The 21,920-nt window shown below is 39.9% G+C and overlaps 1 protein-coding gene across 8 annotated transcripts in view; it reads left to right on the forward strand.

Moving 5' to 3' along the window:
- EPHA7 (EPH receptor A7) overlaps positions 1-21,920 on the forward strand; it is a 223,162-nt gene that overhangs the window by 53,737 nt on the left and 147,505 nt on the right. For 5 of the 8 annotated variants that reach the window (XR_013225530.1, XM_077304075.1, XM_077304068.1 and 2 more), the window contains exons 4-5: positions 15,351-15,506; positions 17,576-17,911. The exons of 1 other annotated variant lie outside the window; for it this stretch is intronic. Coding sequence is in view for 4 of the 7 variants with exons in the window: in XM_077304075.1 (XP_077160190.1) it covers positions 15,351-15,506; positions 17,576-17,911 (492 nt within the window). In the remaining 3 variants the exon portion in view is untranslated. Of the gene's footprint in view, positions 1-13,360; positions 13,430-15,350; positions 15,507-17,575; positions 17,912-19,770; positions 19,882-21,920 lie in introns of those variants that run through there. 2 more of the 8 variants (XR_013225531.1, XR_013225532.1) reach the window with 2 other exon arrangements.

The following is a 21,920-nucleotide window of genomic DNA, read 5'->3' on the forward strand; positions in this document are numbered from 1 at the left end:
TGAAGAGTTTCATGTGATACTGCCATAGCCAAAAGTAGGCTGGTGTATGCAGATGTTATGTCTGGAAAATGGCTATTAGTACCAAGTGCAGTCAGTTAGGATTGGTTTACCACAAGTTTCACCATTAGGTTATTCTCAGTGGGCAGCGATGGCAAATTCTCCCCCGAATTGTTGAGTTGCTGAAGTTTTCCCCCACCCCTGCTAGTTTTAGATCAGCCTTGGGACTCATTACAATATTTATTGAGCTCTGTGGGTGCCACACACACAATTTGATTCCAGGCTTCTCTGATAATGTTTGAAATGGTCAAGCCACGTTAGTCTGTCTGCAGCAGAAGAAAAGATGAAGAGTCCAGTAACAAAATTTATGGCAGGGTATGAGCTTTTGTGAGTTACTGTTCATTCCTTCAGATGCAGGTAATGATGTGGTACTCTGAGTCTGTATCACCATTTCTTGGGATTCAGTAAAACTAAGTTATAGAGTAACCACATTATCTCAGACATGAATGAAACAGCATTTATAAAGCTCAGGTAATTTAAGAAACAGTCCTTATATAAAAATCTAACATAAAGACATCTAGAATACAGTATGTGGAGAAAGGGGAATGAAATCAGCAGTCTGTTTTTCTGTTCCTTTGTTACCATTCTGACCCCTGGAGAATGTACAGAACATAATACTTGTATCAAATCAATCCGTATAGTTTATTTTTTTAGTTCTCACTGTCAAAAAATTACAACATCAAAACTACAAAAATATGTCACTATTCAGAATGCAAATAGGAATAAATAATGCCTGATAGGCATTTTTTTCACTGGGATAAACAACTACTGGAAGAGGGGAGGGGAACTTGATTAAAACTATAGTCATACGTACATGTTTGTGGCATTTAAAGAGATGTAATGTAAATTTAAATGTAAATGTAAATTTGTAAAATATTGTGTACCCTGAACTAACTCATGACCAAGCTAGGAGTGCATAGTAGGACAGGTAAGCCATAGAATAGGTTATTTTAAGCTCCTCTGGGTAGTTTAAGAGCATTCTCAGCTACTGGCAGGGGCTCATGGGAATTGTAGTCCATGGACATCTGGAGGGCTGCAGTTTGATTACCCCTGTGGTAGATGGTAGACAAAGATGTTTGTTTGGTGATGCTGGGTTTGTTGTTTCTTTCATCTTAACTGAGATGACTTGCAGCTGTTCAGTACTGATGTAATCACCTTCCTTACTAAGATTCTAAATTGGGGATCCACAAACAAAGTCACCAACTCACATCAAAAAAATGTATGCAACAAATGTATGCAACAACTTGAGGCAGGTGTCTTGCAAGCAGAATTTTAGAGAAGTGTGTCTCTTTGAAACAGAAGTATGTAGTGCTTTTATGCTAGGATTTGTGCTACTTGTGAAAGAAGCTGAAGTAATGTCACTGTTGTGCAACTACAAAATGTATTGAGACCCAATAGAGCACAAATTGCAAGGAATTATTGCAGATCCTGAATCTGTCAGGCATTATGTCCTCCATATATGGATCTTGCTTGATTGTGGCAGGTTAGTATATGTAAGAAGTGATTCCAGCCACTATATAAAACAACTAGATAGGATAATACATTCTTCTGATTAGAGTGTTTGTGTATAACAAATTATTTTTCTTAAGAATATACTTTATCCTGCCTTCTGACAAAGGACATGGTATCCTTCTAGATAGCACTGTATGCCTCAGTTGATTCTCTCCAAAACATTAATTCCCACAATTACTTAACATTTCAGTTAGTCATATAGCCTTGAACTGAACTGTTCTGTTTCAGGATGGTACATATTTCTCAGGAGATCTACTCAGCAGCTGAAGATACCCTGTCCAGTGATCAAACAAGTTTGCTGCTATCTGTTAATCTTGTAGCTGATCAGGGAATCATGTGGTAGTCAGGATCTGATCTCACAGCACAACGCTTGTTATGAAAGGATGGGACCAGAAGCTCACAGATGATGGTGGATCAAATTGACTAGGTTTCTGATCTGCTGCCCCCTCAGAAAAAAATCTGACACAATGAAAATGGGGATTATAAAGGGCTGGCTTCTAAATTCCACAATGCAAAAGGGAAAATAGAAGGTTTGAGCCAGTGTGGTGTAGTGGTTAAGAGTGTTGGACTAGTATCAGGGGAAACCTGGCTTTGAATTCTCACTCATTTGAATTCTCACTCATTCACAGTTTCTCTGCCCAACCTATATTACAGAGTGGTTGTGAGGGTAAAATGGAGAAGAAGAGAATGATGTAAACTGTCTTGGATCTCCATTGAGGGGAAAGATGGGTTATAAATGAAATAAATTAAAAAAATCTGACAAGGATTCTAGTCCCTTATGTGAAACACATCCACATAAAGGAGTGCTGGCACAGAAGCCTTACCTTTTGCCTTACCTGTTCCTTTCCCAGCCATGTCCTGAATAGCCCAGGCAAGCCCAGTCTCCCCAGATCTTGGAGGCTAAGCAAGGCTGACCCTGCATGGGAGTCCTCCAAGAAACACTAAGGTCTTTACATGGATGCAGGCAATGGCAAACTGCCTCTGAACATGTCTTGACTGGCTGACAGACAATCCTAGGATCTCCTGGCTATACTAGACACATGCCATGCCATAAGATAAACAAGTCCTTTCCCCCAAATCTGTCTTATGACAGAGCAGTGGCAGCAACCTCTTTCTTTTTACTTTCCTCATTGGAATAGTTATAAAATAGTGTTCCAGGATTTAGGACTTTGAGGTGCCTATTGTGAGGGAAGAAAGAGAGTGGGAGTTTGCTACTTCTTACCCCAGCAGGTGCACAATGCAGAGAGATTAGGGAAGAAACAAGCAGCTGGGAAGTGAAGAGAACTAGTAGTAGGGGCAGAAGTAAAGTCCTATGCAAGTTGAAGCCAAAATGCATAGCAGATGTTGCTTTGCAATAGTGAATTAAGGGAGAGGTCACATTTTGAACTTCCCAAATTTAAAGTTTATCAGCATTAACTGTGATGTGTGCTGCCTTGAGCTCCTTGGAAGACAAACAGGATTCGCATGATTAGTAAAACTATGAGGTATACATAATGGAAAGAGGGGAGGGGAGAGAAGAGCTCAGTATGTCCTTATATTATTACTCAGAATCCTGCTAAATGCAATGTATTTTTCTTCCTCTTTTAGTGTTTACTCCAAGTGTACCATATTGCTAGGACTTTCTCAGGTTATTCAGCTTCACAACTTTGCATTGTCTTTAATTGATTAGTTACACATATTCCAGTTCTGGGCTTAATTTTTTGATGTTGTTCCACATGTTCTTTAACTATGCATACCATCCCTAAATTATTTATACGTAGGCTGCTCTCGAATACAAGATGTTTTGTGTGGATACCTTTCTAGTATATTTACACACTAGGCACAGTTTAAGTTTTAAAAGTATCAGAATTTAAAAATTCTATTTGACCTATTCCACCTGGCTCCATCTGTGATTGTTCTGTCCTTACAGCCTGTCATCTGTTTTTCTTCTGTGTGTTTTTTATCCTTTCAGATGGGTTCTTCAGTACACCTCCTTTTCCCTCTCTGTTACATTTAGTGCAAAGTGACATTGCCAAATCCTCAAGTTCAGCCAGGCAGATTTGATACACTCTCGGCTGAGGTATACTTCTGATGATTGGGATGTGCAATTAGCAGAGACAGTTTCATTTCACACTGCAGTGACTCTTGCCTTGCTACTTGAAACTTACAGTCTTATATGATTCAGGGAATACTACCTCTAATATAAAAACTTGTAGCAAATAAACCTTTCATACTGTCATCAATATTTCTTTTACTACAGTCTCTTCCTCTTAAAAATTTTATTTAACTTTTGTCTTGATGGGTACTATATATTGATGGAAATAGATGCACAAATGAGCATAAACTTCTAACACAAATAGTGTGTTGGGGCTTTCAACCTTGCAAACACTGTTTTTAGATTTTAAGTTTACTGTGATAACTAGGGTGGCCATCTGGAAAAAATGCACCATCTTTTAAATAGAGGCTTAATGAAATTTTGTTTGCCAGGTGATGTTATTCCATACCATGGAAAGCTTCTTCTGTCCATTTCCATATAAGCCTCTGTTAAATAAACAGCACATTTCTACAAACCTGTTGGCACCCCTAATAGATATATGATTTTAAAAGTAAATTACCATTGGTGGTATGATGTCCAGCCTGTCACTCATACTTTCAGTGGTCTAGGGCTTCATATCAGACAACAGCTTTCTTAGTGTTGTTGCAGTGTCATTGATAAGAATGTTGCTTTTGTTAGGAACTGAATAACCTTATGCAAGCCATTGGTCTCTATTCCCTCTTGCAATATGGAGATAATATTTCTGAACTGCACCCCAGGACTGATTCTGCACTTAATTTTGTTTATTCTGTTGTGGATCCTGCAATATTCAGATCGATTCAAACTCAGGTCTTCCTCTATTCCCCCCCCCCATTGAAACAAAGTGTTCTGCACATGATTAGGGAAGCTCAGAAGGGGGGGGAGCCAAGTGCAGCCGGAGCCTCTTTCTTTTCTTGAACGGGGGGGGGGGGGTAGGGGGTAGGAGAGGATTGGATACAGCAGAGGAGAAGGAAAAAAACCAAGAGGAAAATATCTGCTGAGTGAAGTTAGGGCTTTTGGAGTTTCTGCTGAGAGAAGTTAGGGCTTACCCTTTAAGGGAAACCTTGCAGCCTGGGAACCACGAACTGACCTGACGCCATGGCCAATCAGGGCTTTTTTAAAGCATTGGAGGCTCGTCAGCAAGTTATTTAGGGGAAAGCAGACAGCTGCACGCTTACTCATGCTGAATTTTCAAATATCAAGGGTTATATCCACTCCAAGATATCGGGGTAGGAAGGTAGGGAGTAGTGAGTTTGAGTTAGTTTTGTCTGCATAAATTTGATCCCTTAAGATCAATGATCTCACATAACCATTAAATATAAATACTCATCACATTAAGATTTCCAATGAAACTAGTGTTTAACGGTGGGAATGAAAATCCCCCCCCCCAAAAAATCATCAGTGTCTTTGTAATTGACAGTATCTGTTCTCCTACTTTGTTGTCCTTTGTTTATTATTCTCAGATAACTTTAAATAGTGATAACAATCCATCTTCTTGGCAGGAGTTCCTGATGAACTTCTTTGAGAGGAATTTTAAAGTAGTGACTGGGATTGAGGCTAGTGTTATCAAAATCATCCTGTGAAAACTACTTCCTGTTGGTACATTACCATTTTGTGGGCAAGCACCTCTTTGCATGTGATGGGGAAGCAGTCATTTTGAGCTAGCTAGTTATATCAATTCCAAAACAAATGAGTGAACCATTTTTGCAAAACAGTGCTTTCAGCTTTAAAGCAGTTCGAATGAATTATACAACTTTTTAACAGCATTGGGCAAGGTTTCTCTAAATCAGCCTTTTGACGGTAAAGGAGCCCCTGAGATAATTTTTCAGGCTTCAAAGAGCCCCAGAAGTCATATCAGCTGGCCATGTCTCCCCGCCATGCCCCCAGAAGTGACATCACCCCCTGTGTTAACAGGGGAGCTCAAGGAGGAGAGAGGCAGAAGGTGGTTTAAGGCGGAGTTGGCATGCAGACACATAAACCACGAGAGAACTCACTTGCATTTGGGAGGGGGAGTTATGGAAGCAGACATTTCCCTTGTTTGTGGCTGAATCCATTAAGGCAAGAGGGAGAAACCCTCTACAGTAGCGGTCCCCAACCTTGTAGTCGGGGACCGCCTCCAAGGGTGGGAGAGAGCTGGCGGCCGAGCCGCCGCAGCTGCACATAAACATGCATGCGCAGTTGCTGAGCATGCACGTTTTTGCCGCTAGGTGGCGATAACGCGCATGCGCAGAGCTGCCACACGTGCACGTTTTCACCAGCAGGGGCGCAAACACATATGCGCGGCAGCTCTGTGCGTGCGCATTTGTGTCGCTGGAGTGCCAGCGGCCGCGCCTGCCTCTTCCCCCCCCCTCTCGCTGCGGGTCCCTAGACACCTGGCTGGGAATTCTTACTCTAAATCATAACTATTCACAATACATTATTTTCTTAGTCTCTTATTCTGAAATATCAGAGTCAGCCTATGGTTATATAATTTTAAAAATATGAAATCTAAAAGAAAACACAATGAGTAACAAGAAGTAATTTTAAATATTTTTAAAGAGAGTTGAGCTTAGTAGGTAGCAGATCAGTTCTTATACTTTGAAATACTTGTAATTACAGTACTCAAAATTGTTGAAACTGAAACTTAATTACTTTTCATGGCCCTTTTGCAAAGTAGCTCAATGGGACTTCTCCCTTTCTGCAATAAAATACAAAAACTTTTCATCAATTAACACGGATCAATTTATATGTTGTTTTTTATAGGTAGTATTTAGAAATGCATAAGATTAGTGTACAGCATGCTGGACTTCAAAGATTTGTCACTTGACCTCCCAGAAGCTCCCCTTACTCTGTTCTCCCCCCCCCCCCCTTTCTGCCCTTGTAATTCATCTGTAATGGACCCACATTTGGTTTCCAACAACACTTGTAAAAGCACCACTATAATGAAATAAACACGCGGTGGCAATTTTTGCATCACAATCCTCCTTGTCATATTTTGCAATCTTAAAAAAAATAACACACGCAGAATTTTATAGTTTATAGAATCCTGCCTAATATTTCCACAAGTGAGAGGATTTTTTAAAAAAAACTTATATTCTGATTTAGACCTTTAGCCTCTCTGCTGTTCCTTGTGATCCCCCTTGCTCTGGGAGAGCCATTTTGGGCTTCAGCAGAGGGTGGATGGGATGAGAATATTACATTACTGATAGGAAGATGAAAACCATAATTTTGCCAGCATTATAAAATAGTTCATTGGAAGATCATTGACAATATATATGTGATCAGTTGAAAAGAACCCCCCCAAGCATAGAATTGAGAAAATTCATAATATTTGCTAAAATAGAATTGAGATAGGTATAGCTTATATACACAATCAGAAGACATTATGTATTAAACTGATGGGCTCCTTAGGTTCACTTAAAAAAACAACCTTAAAAATAAGGCTATTTCAAGTTTCAATACTTCTGTGTAAACAGTAGTGTGTGAGCAAATCTCAAGACATGACTACATATGACAGCAAGGGTATTATTGGGTTTGGGAAGGGAATAACACGTCTGAGAGATTCTTGACAGGCAACAGCAAACACTGAGCTTAGTGATGGTATGCAGCCAGAGGACAGTCCTATTTGGAGATGTCATTCACTTTGTTGCTGAAGAACCATTAAAAGTCTTGTGTTTACTCTGGATAACCATACAATGTAATTCTTTGATGGAAGTGCAAACAGTCTTTAGACACTATTGCTGTTTAAAAGAAACATTTGAAAGATAAAGTAAACATATTTTAAAACCAGGAATTTATCACTTCATAGTAGTTAGACAAACACAATACAGCAATCAGGTAGATATATATACATATAGTCATATAAGGTGCCATGCAAAACATAACAGATGACATTTTTGACTACTGAAGAAATATTTTGCTGTCCAACATAGCAATGGCTAAACGTTTTATTGGAAAAACACACTGAAGATTGTGGGAGATCAAGGAGATTGTGTTTTCATCATGCCTCCACCAAATGGCGAAATTTACCATTTGGAAGTTACAATTTTAGTAATCTGCTTTTATATCAAACATTTTGCATATGAGAAGGTTCTGTGAATACCTATTTCATAGTAAAATGCTATTTCTTTGCCACCATTATTTATTACCTTTCCTGAACAAAAGTTCAAAGTGACTTAGAAGAAATAATACTATAATTAAAATATAGTTACAGTTTCAGGAGGGTAACTGCGTTGGCTTGCATTAGATGCTAGGGATTGAACCTGGGACCTTCTGCATGCAAAACAGAGGTTCCTCCTCTGAGTCACAGCCCCTCACTAATTAAAATATACATAATCAGACACTTAAGTGAAAACAGCCATCAGTAAAAGGATGAAAACTTCATTAAAATGTGAATAGATTTTATGGTCATATTAGTAACTATAAAACAAATAATTCTCCTTCATTCCCACCCTTAACATGCCTTTTATTTATACTGAAATGCTGCATTCTACATCTGATCAGAATTTATATTTGTAGTGTCTCCTGTGTCAAATTGTCATGGGTTCTGAATAATTGCAATAGATTAATGCATCAGAATACTCACAAATCTTTAATCATTGCACCATGTTGTTTCCATCCACTCTGTATGCTGTTTGCTTCCAATATGGGGGGGGGGGATAATATATCAATGACAGCAGGTCTGGATTAGAGGCTCTTGTAATTATTCCCACTGAGACACTGTCAATAGGATTAACATGAAGATTCTGGATCTGTCCATCCAAGATGAGGTCAGCAACACTAGCAGTAGGAACGCTGTTTTTGCAAGCTGTGCTTTCAGCACTGAGTTACAGGACCATAGACATTAATATGACACAAATAAGTAAAAGCTGCCATGGTGGAGGAAAAAAAGCCCACAGTTTCCCCAAATAAGAAAAATGCGCTTGCAGCAAATAATTTAGCAATACCTGTTCTGTCTTGTTTGTGTATTAATATTAATATGCATCTGTCCCCAAAATAGTTTCAATAACAGAATAATTTATTTACATCCTATAATTATTAAAGTCTTTACATGCACATAGTTCACATCAAGGAAGCATCTGCATAAATACCTGTAAATGATTTGTTAAAACAAATGAGGGATACTGTAAATTTAAGTGACATGCAAGGTATTTCCCCAAAGTTGTTTAGAAATCTATCTTAAGAGAATTCTACATATATTTTGCTATAATTTCTTTTCACAGTTGCACTGCGAAACTCTGTGCTTGAAGTGACTCTATTGATATTTCCACTAGCTCTCTTGAATTCCAAGAGTAGCTGGCAGATAGTGGAAACAACTGGAAAAGCAGCACAGCTACAATAACCCCTCCCCCCACCAATGCCATGTTTAAGATACGATGAAGAGATGTAAGTGGGGTTGACACATATCTCTGCTTACGTTGGATCCATAGCAAGGAAGAAGAGTTCGTTTTTATACCCCATTTTTTACTACTCTAAGGAGTCTCAAAATTGACTTCTCTTCATTTCCCCACAGCAGGCACTAGGCTTGTGCACTAAGGGCCCAATCTGGCCGATTCAGCTTCAGCGCCCATTAAAATCAATGGTGCCATTGACTATAATGGGGATTTCAGCTTTTCCGCCTTTCGTGGGGCCTTGGGGGGTTAAGTTTCATCCTCCAAATTTTGTGGTACCTCTGCGAGGCGCTTTCCTGACTCCCCTCCATATTTCAAAATGGTTGGTCTAAGGGGTCCACTTCTAGGGACTCCGGAAGAGGGTGCCCCATCCCTCCATTATATCCAATGGAGTATCTGTCCTATAGGACAGGGGTAGTCAACCTGTGGTCCTCCAGATGTTCATGGACTACAATTCCCATGAGCCCCTGCCAGCTACCCCTGCCATAGGATATAATGGAGCAGATGGGGCACACTCTTCCTCTCCTTGGAAGATTGGTATGTGAACTGTGTTAGCATCTCTTTCTGCCTGTATAGTTCCATTATGCTTTCAAATCTGGAAGTCTGTATCTGTGCTGCAGAGGTGATTCTCCAGCAGTAAAAGGAAAGTGTGCATGCAGGTTGTGACAGTGGTGAAATGTTTCATCTCAGTTTTGAGCCAAATTAGGGGGTTACAGTTTGTAGAGGCCATCATCTATCTAGACTATCCATTTTCCCTTACTGCATTCTTTTTTATATGCTACCATTGAGTTTACAGATAGGAAAATATTTTGGAAGAAAGTAAAGGGATCAGTAGGTACACCATTTGGCATAAAGGAATAACTCGCTCTCTGTTAAGGCTTGCATGTTTGGACTTTCTCTTTCCAGTCTATAGCATATTATTTTCCCCATAAGACCTCATTGGAAATGAAATGGAAACCTGTCTTATCTGTATGCTCCCGATTGTCTAAATATTTTTCTTTCAAGGGTGCTGTTTCTTAGAACCTAAATTAGTTTTTCAAAATTGGTTACTTAGGTAGACACATAGAAGCAGGTAAATCTTGAGACTCTGACAAAAGTATAATTTCAGAAAATATATATTGAATATTCAAAAGTGATCCATTATTCTAACAAGATATTTAGTTGGTAGTCTGAGCATTCTTTTTAGTCTGTACTGTATTCACTATGTGAACATTTTCACTATGTAAAAATTCATTGTACAAGTTGATGTTGACTTTGCATGAGTCATTTCTTTACAAGAAAACAAATAGTGTGATGATCACAGGTTTACTACTAGTCCCAAGGGTTATGTTCTTAGAGGCAGTAAAAAATCAGTGATCTGAGACACATGAATGCATGATGGAAGCTGCTAAAAGTGAAACACTAAGCAGAGTCACTTACTTCTAAACCCATTGTGCCCTATATGTTACAAATTTTGCCTTTACCAAGTTGACTTTCCTCCAGTCCAGCCTGGCCAGGGATTCAGGGTTTGTTTGTTTGTTTCTTTTGTGGGGAAACATGTGAGCATGGAATTGGGGTCACTGTGAGTGGGCAGGCAGTTGTGAATTTCCTGCATTCTCCAAGAATGCATTCTACTAGATGACCCTGGAGGTCCCTTCCAACTCTGTGATTCTATTATGCTATGACTTGAGCACTCTGTGTTCTAAATTAAGTCAAATGACCTATCCTGCTATACTGAAAAAACAGGTTTATGTGTGGTTCCTTCGCTGTGCAATGTGGTTCAGTGAGTACTGGTGTTCCAGCCAGTATCTTGGGTATGAAATATAATTGGTACTCAACACCCCTACACACACACACACACACACACACACACACACACACACACACACACACACACACACACACACACACACCTCTTGTCCTGTCTTTATGCAGGAATCACCCAGAAAATACTGAAATCAAAATCATGCTTCCCTTACCTGACTGTTACTATGCATTCTACCTCAGTTTCATCTCATCTGGCAGGGGCTGTGTTTTTTGACAGAGATTCAAAGAATGGCTTCTGTTTAAATGACAGGGCTATCTATCACTGTAATGTCTAGTTTGGCCCTAGGTAGCTCATATTAGAAGCATGGTTTAGATCCAGTATTTCAATCATGGCTTGCCTCCAAATAGGATAAGATGGTAGTGCTACTATCGCTTGTCTCGACATTTGAATCTTGCCTTAGATTCTGAAAATCTACAAAATCGTTGTGCTTTTGCAATCACCTGAAGTTCTCTAGATAAAATAGAGATAGAAGAGGTGTTGTCAAAGGTGTGAAGGTAAAACTTTTTATGGGGTACAAGGTGTCTTTGGTGATGTCACACATTTTCATAATTCTGCTGCCCAGCAGGCATGAAAGGTTTTCTCCAGTAATACTTTTCTATTGTTCTTACAGTTTTATTGTTTTTAAACTTTACTGACAGGGGTAGTAACATTCATAAATCAAATCAAATAAATATTTTTGTCAATGATACCACAAGCTTCCAGAGGAATCTTATCCAAAAAATCCTAAATCAGGTAGTATTACTCCTGGAGCTTCTCACTACCTAGTTAAATAGGGAACACTTACCAGGGCTATTGTAGCCTCAGAGCTGTTATGGATATTGCAAGGTAGTGGTGGGGACAGTACTGATGCACAAAGACTCACAGACACCTGGTATATTTTCTTGCCATAAATAAGGCCACAGCTTTATTGTTATACAAATGAGCATAGGCACACCAAAGTCTGAGGTGGATCCAAACCGCCACCACAAAGACTGTTTATGCACTGGGAACTTCACTGCTCCAGCTCCCATGCAGGAGCAAAAATCGGCGGCAGATGAGGAGCACCGGGCAAAATGCTCACCGGTGTGGATGCAGGAAGAGGTGGGGCAACCTGCCATGACTAAAACTCCAGCCTGTAGCCTGGCATGCAACCTCCAGTGCATAAACGGTCAAAGAGGTCTCCAACGGTGAGTGGCAAAGGAGGGCCAAGAGCCACACTGGCTATCCTTTTAAGTCCACCAAACCGTCTAAGCCCAGCCCCCAAATTGTACGGCAGACTGTGAGCCTTGTGGCCTCGTCCCTTCCAGCTTGACTGAGGGGGATGAGACTTGCTTCTCTTTGCTTGCTGGTGCCCCTCCATTTGTGCAATGGTGACTGCGTGCTGAAGGGGTAGCTACTGGATTTGTTATGAAACTTTTTCCTGGGCATTTTTTGTCATTGTTTTAACTGTTCTATAGTCACCAGAGCAACTGTTGTAGGTCTTTGGTATGGTGATCTTTTTATATATGAAATACGAGTATCAACATTCAACAGTCTAGCCAAATGAATGAAAACAGATTCTTAATGTGGTTTCATTTTGCTTCATGACCAGCAGCAAAACTGCCAATAAAACTAACTAGGCTCATATCTACTTAGAACTATTTTATAATTTCAGACATTCTAATGCTGCAATTCAGCTGTATTTCCTAGGCTTGCATAAATTATTATCTTCCAGATGCTCTTTTATGTGCCCATAACATTGCTTGAGTTTATTTTATCATTTGATTTAAAAGCAGTCACGGTTGCATAACTGACAGGCTTCATGAGAAGCAGACTTTTCTGTATCAGGTGAAGAGTAGAACTGGGCTTGTGTTCTACTCTTTGATAGAAAAACTCATGAAGAGAGTACAGCAGCTCCTTTCCAATTGACTTTACTTAAAAGTAAGTTTCACTTTGCCCAGTTAGACTTACTTCCAAGTAAATGTTCATAAGATTGCGGTTTAGGATTAATGAGGCATGGTATAATCAATGAGATCAGTGGGTTGTGATACATTTAAAATTGTGATGTTTAATGGCTTCTTCCTGTAAATTCAATGCCTGTACATTTTTCTGTCAGGTAATTCATAGGGAGTTACTGGGTCTTCAATATCTCTCTTTTTATCCTCCTTGGAGATCAGAGCACAATTCATCATTATGCACTCTACCGCTTTGTTCTCATGACAAGTCTTGGAGAAAGGTTATGCTTATTGGATCCTTGTCTATGGTCATTGTTGAACAGCCCCCTCCTTTCTGTTTCAGTGCTCTGCTGCTGGATCACCCTGACTCTCACTAGAATTTGTAGCAAGGACATTTCCAAATATACAGTTTAATATTTATTGATTAGTCTGGAACCCAGCATAAGTTAACTCTTATTTAGGCTTTCTCTGTGGATTAACTTTGAAAACAAAGTCATTCTTGGTCATACCCTAGGAAGAAGAAAATCAGTTTCTCTTTGCCCCATTACCCTATTCTCTGACAACATTACTTGAGGTTGTTTTGCCAAAATGTTTGATTTTGACATATAGCATGAGTCTTTGATATGTGTGTTTGTCTTGCATACCTCAGAGGAGTGTTAGGACTGAAGACTATAACAGAAAGCCTGAAGACTAGAATAGAGAAAATACTCTTCCTAAAGTATGTATTCTGTACTATTTCCACATATTCAAAAAGTTATTTGGGGACTATCACCATTTGAATGTAAATGTGACATTTGCCAATTTTGGACGCTCACTGTACGGATATTCACTTCGGGAAAAAGGGGGGACTTCAGATTTAGACTTCAGGATTGGATTCTATAGCAGTATGTCAGGTTGGAATAAGTACCAATATTCCAGGTTATCCGCAACAATATTTTAAGAATCTGTCCCCCCCCCCAAGAAAGAAAATTGGAACCTGTTGCAACGATTACATTTTTAAATAACAGGGAAACCTCAAAACTCCAGAAAACCAGTTTTCTCAAAAGCACAAAGAATAACTTTAAAACAAGTGTACAGGAATTAAGGTAAAACCAGAACTGGAAAGTTGCAATTTGGAAGTATCTGCACAATTGGCCAGAAGCTGATTTACAGCTGATTGGGAGATCACCTGAGAGTTGGGTTCTGATCTCAAGAAAGCTTGGGGTGTGTGCAAAGCTTAATCACAGACTTATGATCTCTTCCTTGCTGCATCGTCAAGTTGAAAATCAAAACTTATCACCTAATCTCCCTTCTTGTAATAAAAAAGAAGAGATTCTCTCCCATCTTCTGCAAGCTGTGTGAGTGGGGAAAACTGAAGCCAATTGCTTCTGAGCTCTCTTGAGCAAAGGAGAGGAGAAATGGATAATTTCTATCCTTTTTTCTGAAGCTTGGGCCAACAGCACGGTGTGGGGAGAAGAGAGGGAATCAGCTGGACTTCTCATCCTCCCCTCCAATTTGCTTCAGCTCAATACGTCTGGAGTATAGCAAATTTTACCGGATGGTCGATCAGAACCTGACCTGGAGATAATCCTCACAATTAGCTGAAAGTTGGCTCCTGATTCTCACCATTCCTCAAAAAACTTAGTGAGGTACAGGTGAGAATTTCCACAGCAGGAGGTCAAAAAGCTGGCTCCCAGCTGATAAGGGCTTCTGACAACTGCAAATAACCTGTTCCTGAAAGCGTGCAAACCAATTGTGAACAATGAATCAGCCTGTTGATAAATCAACTGCTTGATAGTTACTGGCAAACATGATAGATCCAGGTCGCCATGTTGGTTTGAAGCAACAGAACAAAATTCAAATACAGGACCAACTTTAAGACCAACGTTGTTTGATTCAAGGCTTTTGTGTACGTTCACACGTCTTCAGATACATGGATTCCACTGAGATGGATAGAACATAATAGGGTCTCGGATAATTACTCTCAGCATTCCACAATTAATAAGGGTACATTTACACATCAGTCTCGAGTTTTGATATATTTATTTGCTTCAATATGTCCCTCTCCCAGAATTAAATCCAAACAAATGGTGACAAAACAAACTAAGCTTATTATTCATGTGTGGTCCTTGCATCTATTAGACAATTATGCTGTATTTGTTGCTTACTCTCTACCTATATGTATGGGCTGGTAACTTCCATTTCCGTGTATCTGAAGAAGTATGTGTACATGCAAAGACTTATACCTTGAATAAAATTTAGTTGGTGTTAAAGGTGCCTCTAAACTCAAATTTTGTTCTGGCAAATATGATATGAGCTAAACCAGAAGGTTTCAAATATCCCTATTCTGTGTCTTTCTAGCTAGGTTGTGTGCCTTTGATTTTTGTGTCCTCTTCCTCCTAAATGCTCATATATTTAATCTACATTGTAAAGTAAAGTGGCATTGTTTCTGTTTTGTGGAAGAGGTGCATGGGTTGAGACAGAGGGACACCTAAGTGCATATTCTTTAGTACTAATTATACAAATAAAACTTTTCAGGATGTAAAAGATATGAAGAAATCACTAAAATCAGTACAGTAATGAACATATGCCTTTATGCAATAGCTGTCTAAAACACCTTAATGTTCAAATCTATATCTAATTGTGTCATTCTCCCTTAGCCTGTGGCCGTGGATTCTACAAGTCATCTTCGCAAGATCTGCAGTGCTCACGCTGCCCCATGCACAGTTTCTCAGACAGGGAAGGATCTTCACGATGTGATTGTGAAGACAGCTATTACAGAGCACCTACTGATCCTCCATATGTCGCATGCACAAGTGAGTTATTGGTGATTTTAATCACAAAAAGACATTGCTCAGATAAATATAGCCATTGTAAGCCACCATGTAGTGCACAATATCAGGCTTCAGTTTTTGCATATGTAAGATAAAATTGTACAGTATAGTAGAGAATATAAACATAGAATATGGACGCTGCATGAATACAGTTTCTGTTAGGGATGGACATGAACAGGATAATTCCCAAACCAAACCAAAAGCCCTGAAACAGACTGAGCTGGTTAGGCTGGTTTATTTTGCTTTCTCCTGCAGCCATTTCAATGGTACATTTTACTCCCTCCTGCTTTGAAGTGGGAGAAGAAAAACTGATCAATGAAATGGCTGGCCACTGTTTCAGTGATCCTTTCCACTTTCCCCTGGTTCAAAGCATTGGGGGGGGGAGTGGTTGGATTTACTGGCTGCCAGCCAGTTAAATCTAACTGCTGATGAGTGGACCATTGTGCTCAACTGCTGGTAGCCCAAGCAGAATAGGATAAAAATCTGAGAAATGTGTGAGGGAGGTGTTTTCCTTGAACCATGGTTTGGCTGGCACAATCTAGGCCAAATTTGTAATGAACCAATATGTGCCAATCCCTAGTTTTTGTGTTCTCTTGACATAATGTTGGTGAAGTCATAATATCACATAACCCATAACAGTATGAGAAATGAAGATTGTAGGCTTTTCTACACGCGATAAATATAGTGAAATGCTTACCTAATGTAGTCATTATATTCCGGTCGCTCTGTCTGACATTGCCATCTTCCTGCATCTGGCCAACAAACTGCTCACTATATCCACCATTTTAAAGCATGAGTTGGTGAATCCCAAAACGTGGATTTACCAACCTAAAAAGCACTATCCCCAGCGGATGGCCAACAGGCCACCAGCCAAAGAAATGTATGGAGGTGAAGAAGTGCTACCTCTGCCTCGAGTGCCCCCCATCGCACCTGCCTCCCTCCACCTTCTTACGGGAGCCAGGAAATGCTTTTTGAAAATGGAGAACAGCCTGAAGCAACGAATAGGCGCACAAGTGTACAGGCGATGCCAGAAATAAAAGTATTTTTCCCAAAGTTGTGACAAACTATGCCTGTCTAAAATCCCCCCCCCCCAAAAAAAATTAGGAACGAGATTAATGTTTAAAAGTATCTAAAACTTGTGATTCCATAAGGGGTGGCATTCAGAAAGCACTATGCATTTATGCATAGGCATTTAAATTGAGAAGTAGTAATTTTAAAAAAATTAGCATCGTGGGATCTTTAAAACATGGAGAAACAAGATTGGGTGCCTGGCTTGATTGACAGTCAGAAGAGTGTCGCATATAAAGCACATTGCTCTTTTCCGCCATTTCCAGCAGCAGTTGTGGAGGGTGAGAAGTGTGAAAAGGCGGCATACTAGAGCAAGACAGCAAAAAGGTCAAAGAGGGGCCAAGAGGCATGATAATATTTAGTGCTATGCCATTCTGCTGGCGTAACGCTATTTTTACCGATGTGCGGAAATGCACTGTATATTGTCATGCTATGTTTTCCAGTGTGATATATTTCCCAAGTGAAAGAAGATGCAAAATGAATCTATGTAGTGTGATTGAAATGTTAAATGTTCTGGCTTAACGTTCCATCTGCGGAGAGACCTCTTAGATTGGAGGTTGATGTAGTGACTTTATACAAGTTTCTCAAATCAAACATCTACCAAAATGGAGCTGTAAATCGCATCAAAATTGATTACAAAATAACTAAATCCAGTTTGGTTTACATTTAAAAAAATAAACAGACAGAAATTCAAAAGAAGGAATTCTGAATGAGTCAGCTTTTGACTTTAACTTATCATTTTAATTGCACACAAGAAAAGCTGCTAAATGTAGTAAATGTATAAAGAATGGCTATCCTGTTTCCTTAATGGAAAATAAATAAAGTTACTTGTCAAGTATGTTCAAGTTGGCTTTTTGGTTGCTTGTAGTAAATATAATGAAAGTTGATATCTTGGCAAGCTTTTGACTAGGTAATTAAAAGAAGAGCTAATTTTCTCCTACCAATTTTCTCTCCCCTCCCCTTTATGTTTGTGTTTCACAAAGGGCCTCCATCCGCACCGCAGAACCTTATTTTTAATATTAATCAAACTACTGTAAGTTTGGAATGGAGCCCTCCTGCTGATAATGGAGGAAGAAATGATGTGACCTACAGGGTATTATGCAAGAGGTGCAGCTGGGAGCAGGGTGAATGTGTTCCCTGTGGGAGCAATGTTGGATATATGCCCCAACAAACTGGATTAGCAGACAACTATGTCACCATCCTGGATCTGCTAGCTCATGCTAACTACACATTTGAAGTAGAAGCCGTAAATGGTGTTTCTGACTTGAGCCGTTCCCAGAGGCTTTTTGCGGCTGTTACTGTTACCACTGGTCAAGCAGGTGAGTGAGCACTCTCTAGAATTCTAGAATACATGCAACAGAGATGTTGCAAACTATATCCAGCAGTTCTTTTTTGCCACAACATATAGTAACTACAGAGCTGCAGTGTGGTCCACGTGCGTTTAGGTACGTCAGCAATGCTACAGGATTTCACTAAAATAAAATTAAGGAGAGTTGTATTTTTATGTGCCACTTTTCTTTACCAGGAGTCTCAAAGCGGCTTATAATCACCTTCCCTTTCCTTTCCCCACAACAGAGGTAGGTAAGGCTGAGAGAAACTGCTCAGTCAGAACATCTCTATCAGTGTTGTGATAAAGTTCACCCAGTTGGCTGCATGTGGGGGAGCAGGGAATCAAACCTGGCTCGCCTGGTTAGAAGCTGCCACTCTTAACCACTACACCACGCTGGCTCCCTGTGAATGAAACCTATTGGGTTGATTTCCTGTATAGTGGTGTTGCAGTGCCAGAGAAGGGGCATTCTAGATTCTGCCCAGTTTCTGCTGTGCCTTGTACCAAGGATTGAGAAACTAGCATACTTATACTAATTACAATCCAGTCAAAGCTAGGCACTTCAGAATACATTGATTTCACTAAGGGAGTAAATTATATGCTTAAATCTTCTCAATGTTAAATGGCTTCAAAGTAACTTTGTGATTCTATATAAGTTTGTATATAGGGATGCCAGCTTCCAGGTGGAACCTGGGGATGCCCTAGAATCTTCAGATTACAGAGATCAGTTCTTCTACAGGAAATTGATCTTTTGCAGAGTAATTGTATGGTATTGTGCCCCACTGTCTTCCTGCATCACCAAATCTCTAGTAATTTTCTAACCTATATCTGGCAGCCCTACTCTTCCATCCCATTATGGTAATCAGGGGAAACTGGCAACCTTATAGGTACACTTTAAGAGGAAGGTTGTGGATGCAGACAGACATCACCCTATTTAGAAGCAAGTATATTTGAGTCACAGCTGGGATTTGTTTGCTTCTGTGTACTAATGGCCTGATGTTTTCAAGATGAGTCCCATTGCCTTTATATTTCATTATGAAATGGTACAAATTGGCTGCTAGAGCTTTAGTTACATCATAGATGTCGGCCTGCACATTCCTTATTCACAGCTTTTCCCCGTGGTTATAATTCGGAGTTATTTAATGCTTCTAAGATATTTGATTAGGAGATTCAGTGAAAATGTGACAATTATTCTTTGTTTTCTTATATTTATGATAATCTGACAGGTGAAATATCATGGAAAACTAGCATGCCACCCAAGGGAGAAATGTGTTTTAGTGGTTTTTCATGTTGAAATAGGAAGTTTCCTACTCCAGAATGTGAAATGATGAATTGTTATATTGGTAAAATGATGGTTGGTCTGCTCTATTTTGCTTTGTGTTGCTAGTACAAAAGAATCTGGTTGTTGGGACAGACCAATTGAGAGTTACACAAAATCCTTATAACAGTGAACTCATACTGTTTTCTTGGATTCAAAATCCAAATTTAGGGCATAGACATTTATAAAAGATTTTTATTATTAGGGGCATCTGCAGTGCAGACAGTTTACTCTGCTGCTTGTTCACGACGTGATCCCCTATCTGTTCTCTATTGATCCCATACTGGCTCACATATTGCCAGCTGTAAATGGGAGTTCCTTTTCTGTACCACCCACCACATGTATTGAGTCAGCTTACTCATACAGTTTTCTAATTGTTTTCATATTACTTCATTTAGATCATCACAGTGAGTATTAGAAGAAATATTTATTCTTTAAGTGGAAGCATACATAATAACTATTGTCCATTACGCTGCACCTGAATGCTTCTTGTTTATTTATTGTTTCATTTATATACGCCACTCCCCGCATAGCCGGGAGGATGGCATGGGAAGGGGGCTTCATGAGTGGCCTCTAGAAAAGGAAGTCCTGGATGAAAATATGCTTGAAGTGGACAATGGGAAGAAGGCTGAAGGCAGCACTGTGTGAGATTTTTTTCCTGTTTCCTTAGTATTGGAGGTTGGACTCTGATACATTGTTACTAACTGCACTATATTAGAATTAAATTATTTATTACACTACTTATTTCTGTAAAGTTGTGTTTTCTGTAAAGCTGTGGCCTATTAACATCTCCCCCTTGTTATTCTATATTAGTCAACAAATAATTTATTTAAAGGGCTTGGTAGATTAAATATTTTTAAAGTTGCATCTATAGTACTTTTATCCTTTAAAATAACCTGATTTAAAATTTATTCTGAGTTTAATGTGTGGGAAATGAAATACTGAACTTATTACCCACTCAGATCTAGAAAAGTGTCTGGTTTCTTTTTGTAAACATAGAACTGTATGGAGAACACTCTTATTAGTTTTTATATACCATAGTAATTCATGCACATATATCATATATTGGGGTTGAGGGACCGACAAGCCTCCTCAGGGATCGTATGCAGTGCCATCCTAAATTTTATCATCCTAAAGCCCATATAGACCTCATGGATTTACAAGGATATAATTATGTTTGGAATAATGCAGCTAGTGATCTGTATGAGTAATTCTTTGCTCTTATTCTCTGCAGTATTCCATACATATTTATATGACTCTACCTCCTTTTGGATTATCTCCAGTTTCATGGAAAACTATGATCTGGACAGTAACAACCACTCGCCTTGTCTTTTTGTTGATAGTTGTACCTTTTATGGATAGGGCAAAACAGCATCACTCAGTTGCAGGAAGAAGGAGACATCAAAGCCCAAAGGAACACAAGGGAAAATGATCACCTTATAGTTTTTATTCCATCTTAACCATTTGCCTATATCTAAAAGAAAAAGGGCCATGTAGGTGGCCCTGTCTGGGCCCAGATACCACCCTGTCTGGGCGGTGTCCGTGTCTGGGTCAATCACTGGGTGCGTCCAGATTGGCGTGCCCAGCCTCGCTGCCAGAAGCTTCCTGGCCTGCGAGGAGTGTACATCGAGCTCTCAGGTATCTGGGCGAGGTTGGCCTGCAGGGCAGGGAGGGAGGACTTCCCCTTGGCCCCAAAAGCCCTCTTGCCGGCTTGCAGAGTCGTCCAGAGGGCTTTGGGAACCAAGAGGAGGCGGTCACAGGGTAGAGAGGGAGGGCTTTCCTTCCCCTCGGCCCCCAAAGCCCTCTTGCCGGCTCACTGCGCCGGCAGGAGGGCGTTGAGAGCCGAGAGGAGGAGTCCATGGAGTGGGGGGGAGGGCTTCCCTTCCCCTCGGATCCCAAAGTCCTCTTGCCATCTCGCAGCCAGCAAGATGGCTTCGGGATCTGAAAGGGGAGGGGAGGACGGGTTTCCCTTTCCTTTGGCTCCCAAAGCCCTCTTGCTGCCTCGCACAGCCATTGAGCCAATCTAGTAATTTGGGGAGGCCGAAGGGAAGTGGGGGGGGATTCCCTTCCCTTTGCCGTGCACAGTCTTCTCGCCGGCTCGCACAGTTGAAGACAGGCGTTTGCTGCCAGGAGGAAATGGGCTTTGCTCCTAGTCTAGTATAACAAGAGTCCCAAAGGACTGCAGGTCATAAAAAGTGATCCCTATTTGAGTCTATATATCTCTTCTTGGGATATATAAAGTTACAGTTCAGGTTTATATTGGACTACTTTATGGTTTAGCAACTAATTAATACACACTATTATTTAGGAAGTATCTATATAATAAATTGAAAGTTTTAATTTAAATCTTTGATTTAATTTGATTTTATCTTGAGTTTTACATTATCTTCTTCTTTAATTATATTTGCTTTTTTGGAGTAGTATCAGAAGAGGGTGATGTGTAGAAGGATATTTACCTGGCATTTACAGAATTCCCCTTAAATGTTTGTTTTAAAACCTGCTTTCCCGCCAAAAATAAGGGTACAATCCACATACATGATGTGCAGTACTCTTAAGTTTCCAACTCTTGGTTGTTAAGAAAAGCAGAAAATAGTTGTGAAGTGTTTTGTCTGGTTCTCAGTGAGTGTTTCACTGGTTCTTAGTGAAATGCAAGAGAGTATATCTGTTGGGTTGAAGAAATACT

This window comes from Paroedura picta, chromosome 1 (assembly GCF_049243985.1).
Source record: "Paroedura picta isolate Pp20150507F chromosome 1, Ppicta_v3.0, whole genome shotgun sequence".
NCBI lineage: Eukaryota > Metazoa > Chordata > Lepidosauria > Squamata > Gekkonidae > Paroedura > Paroedura picta.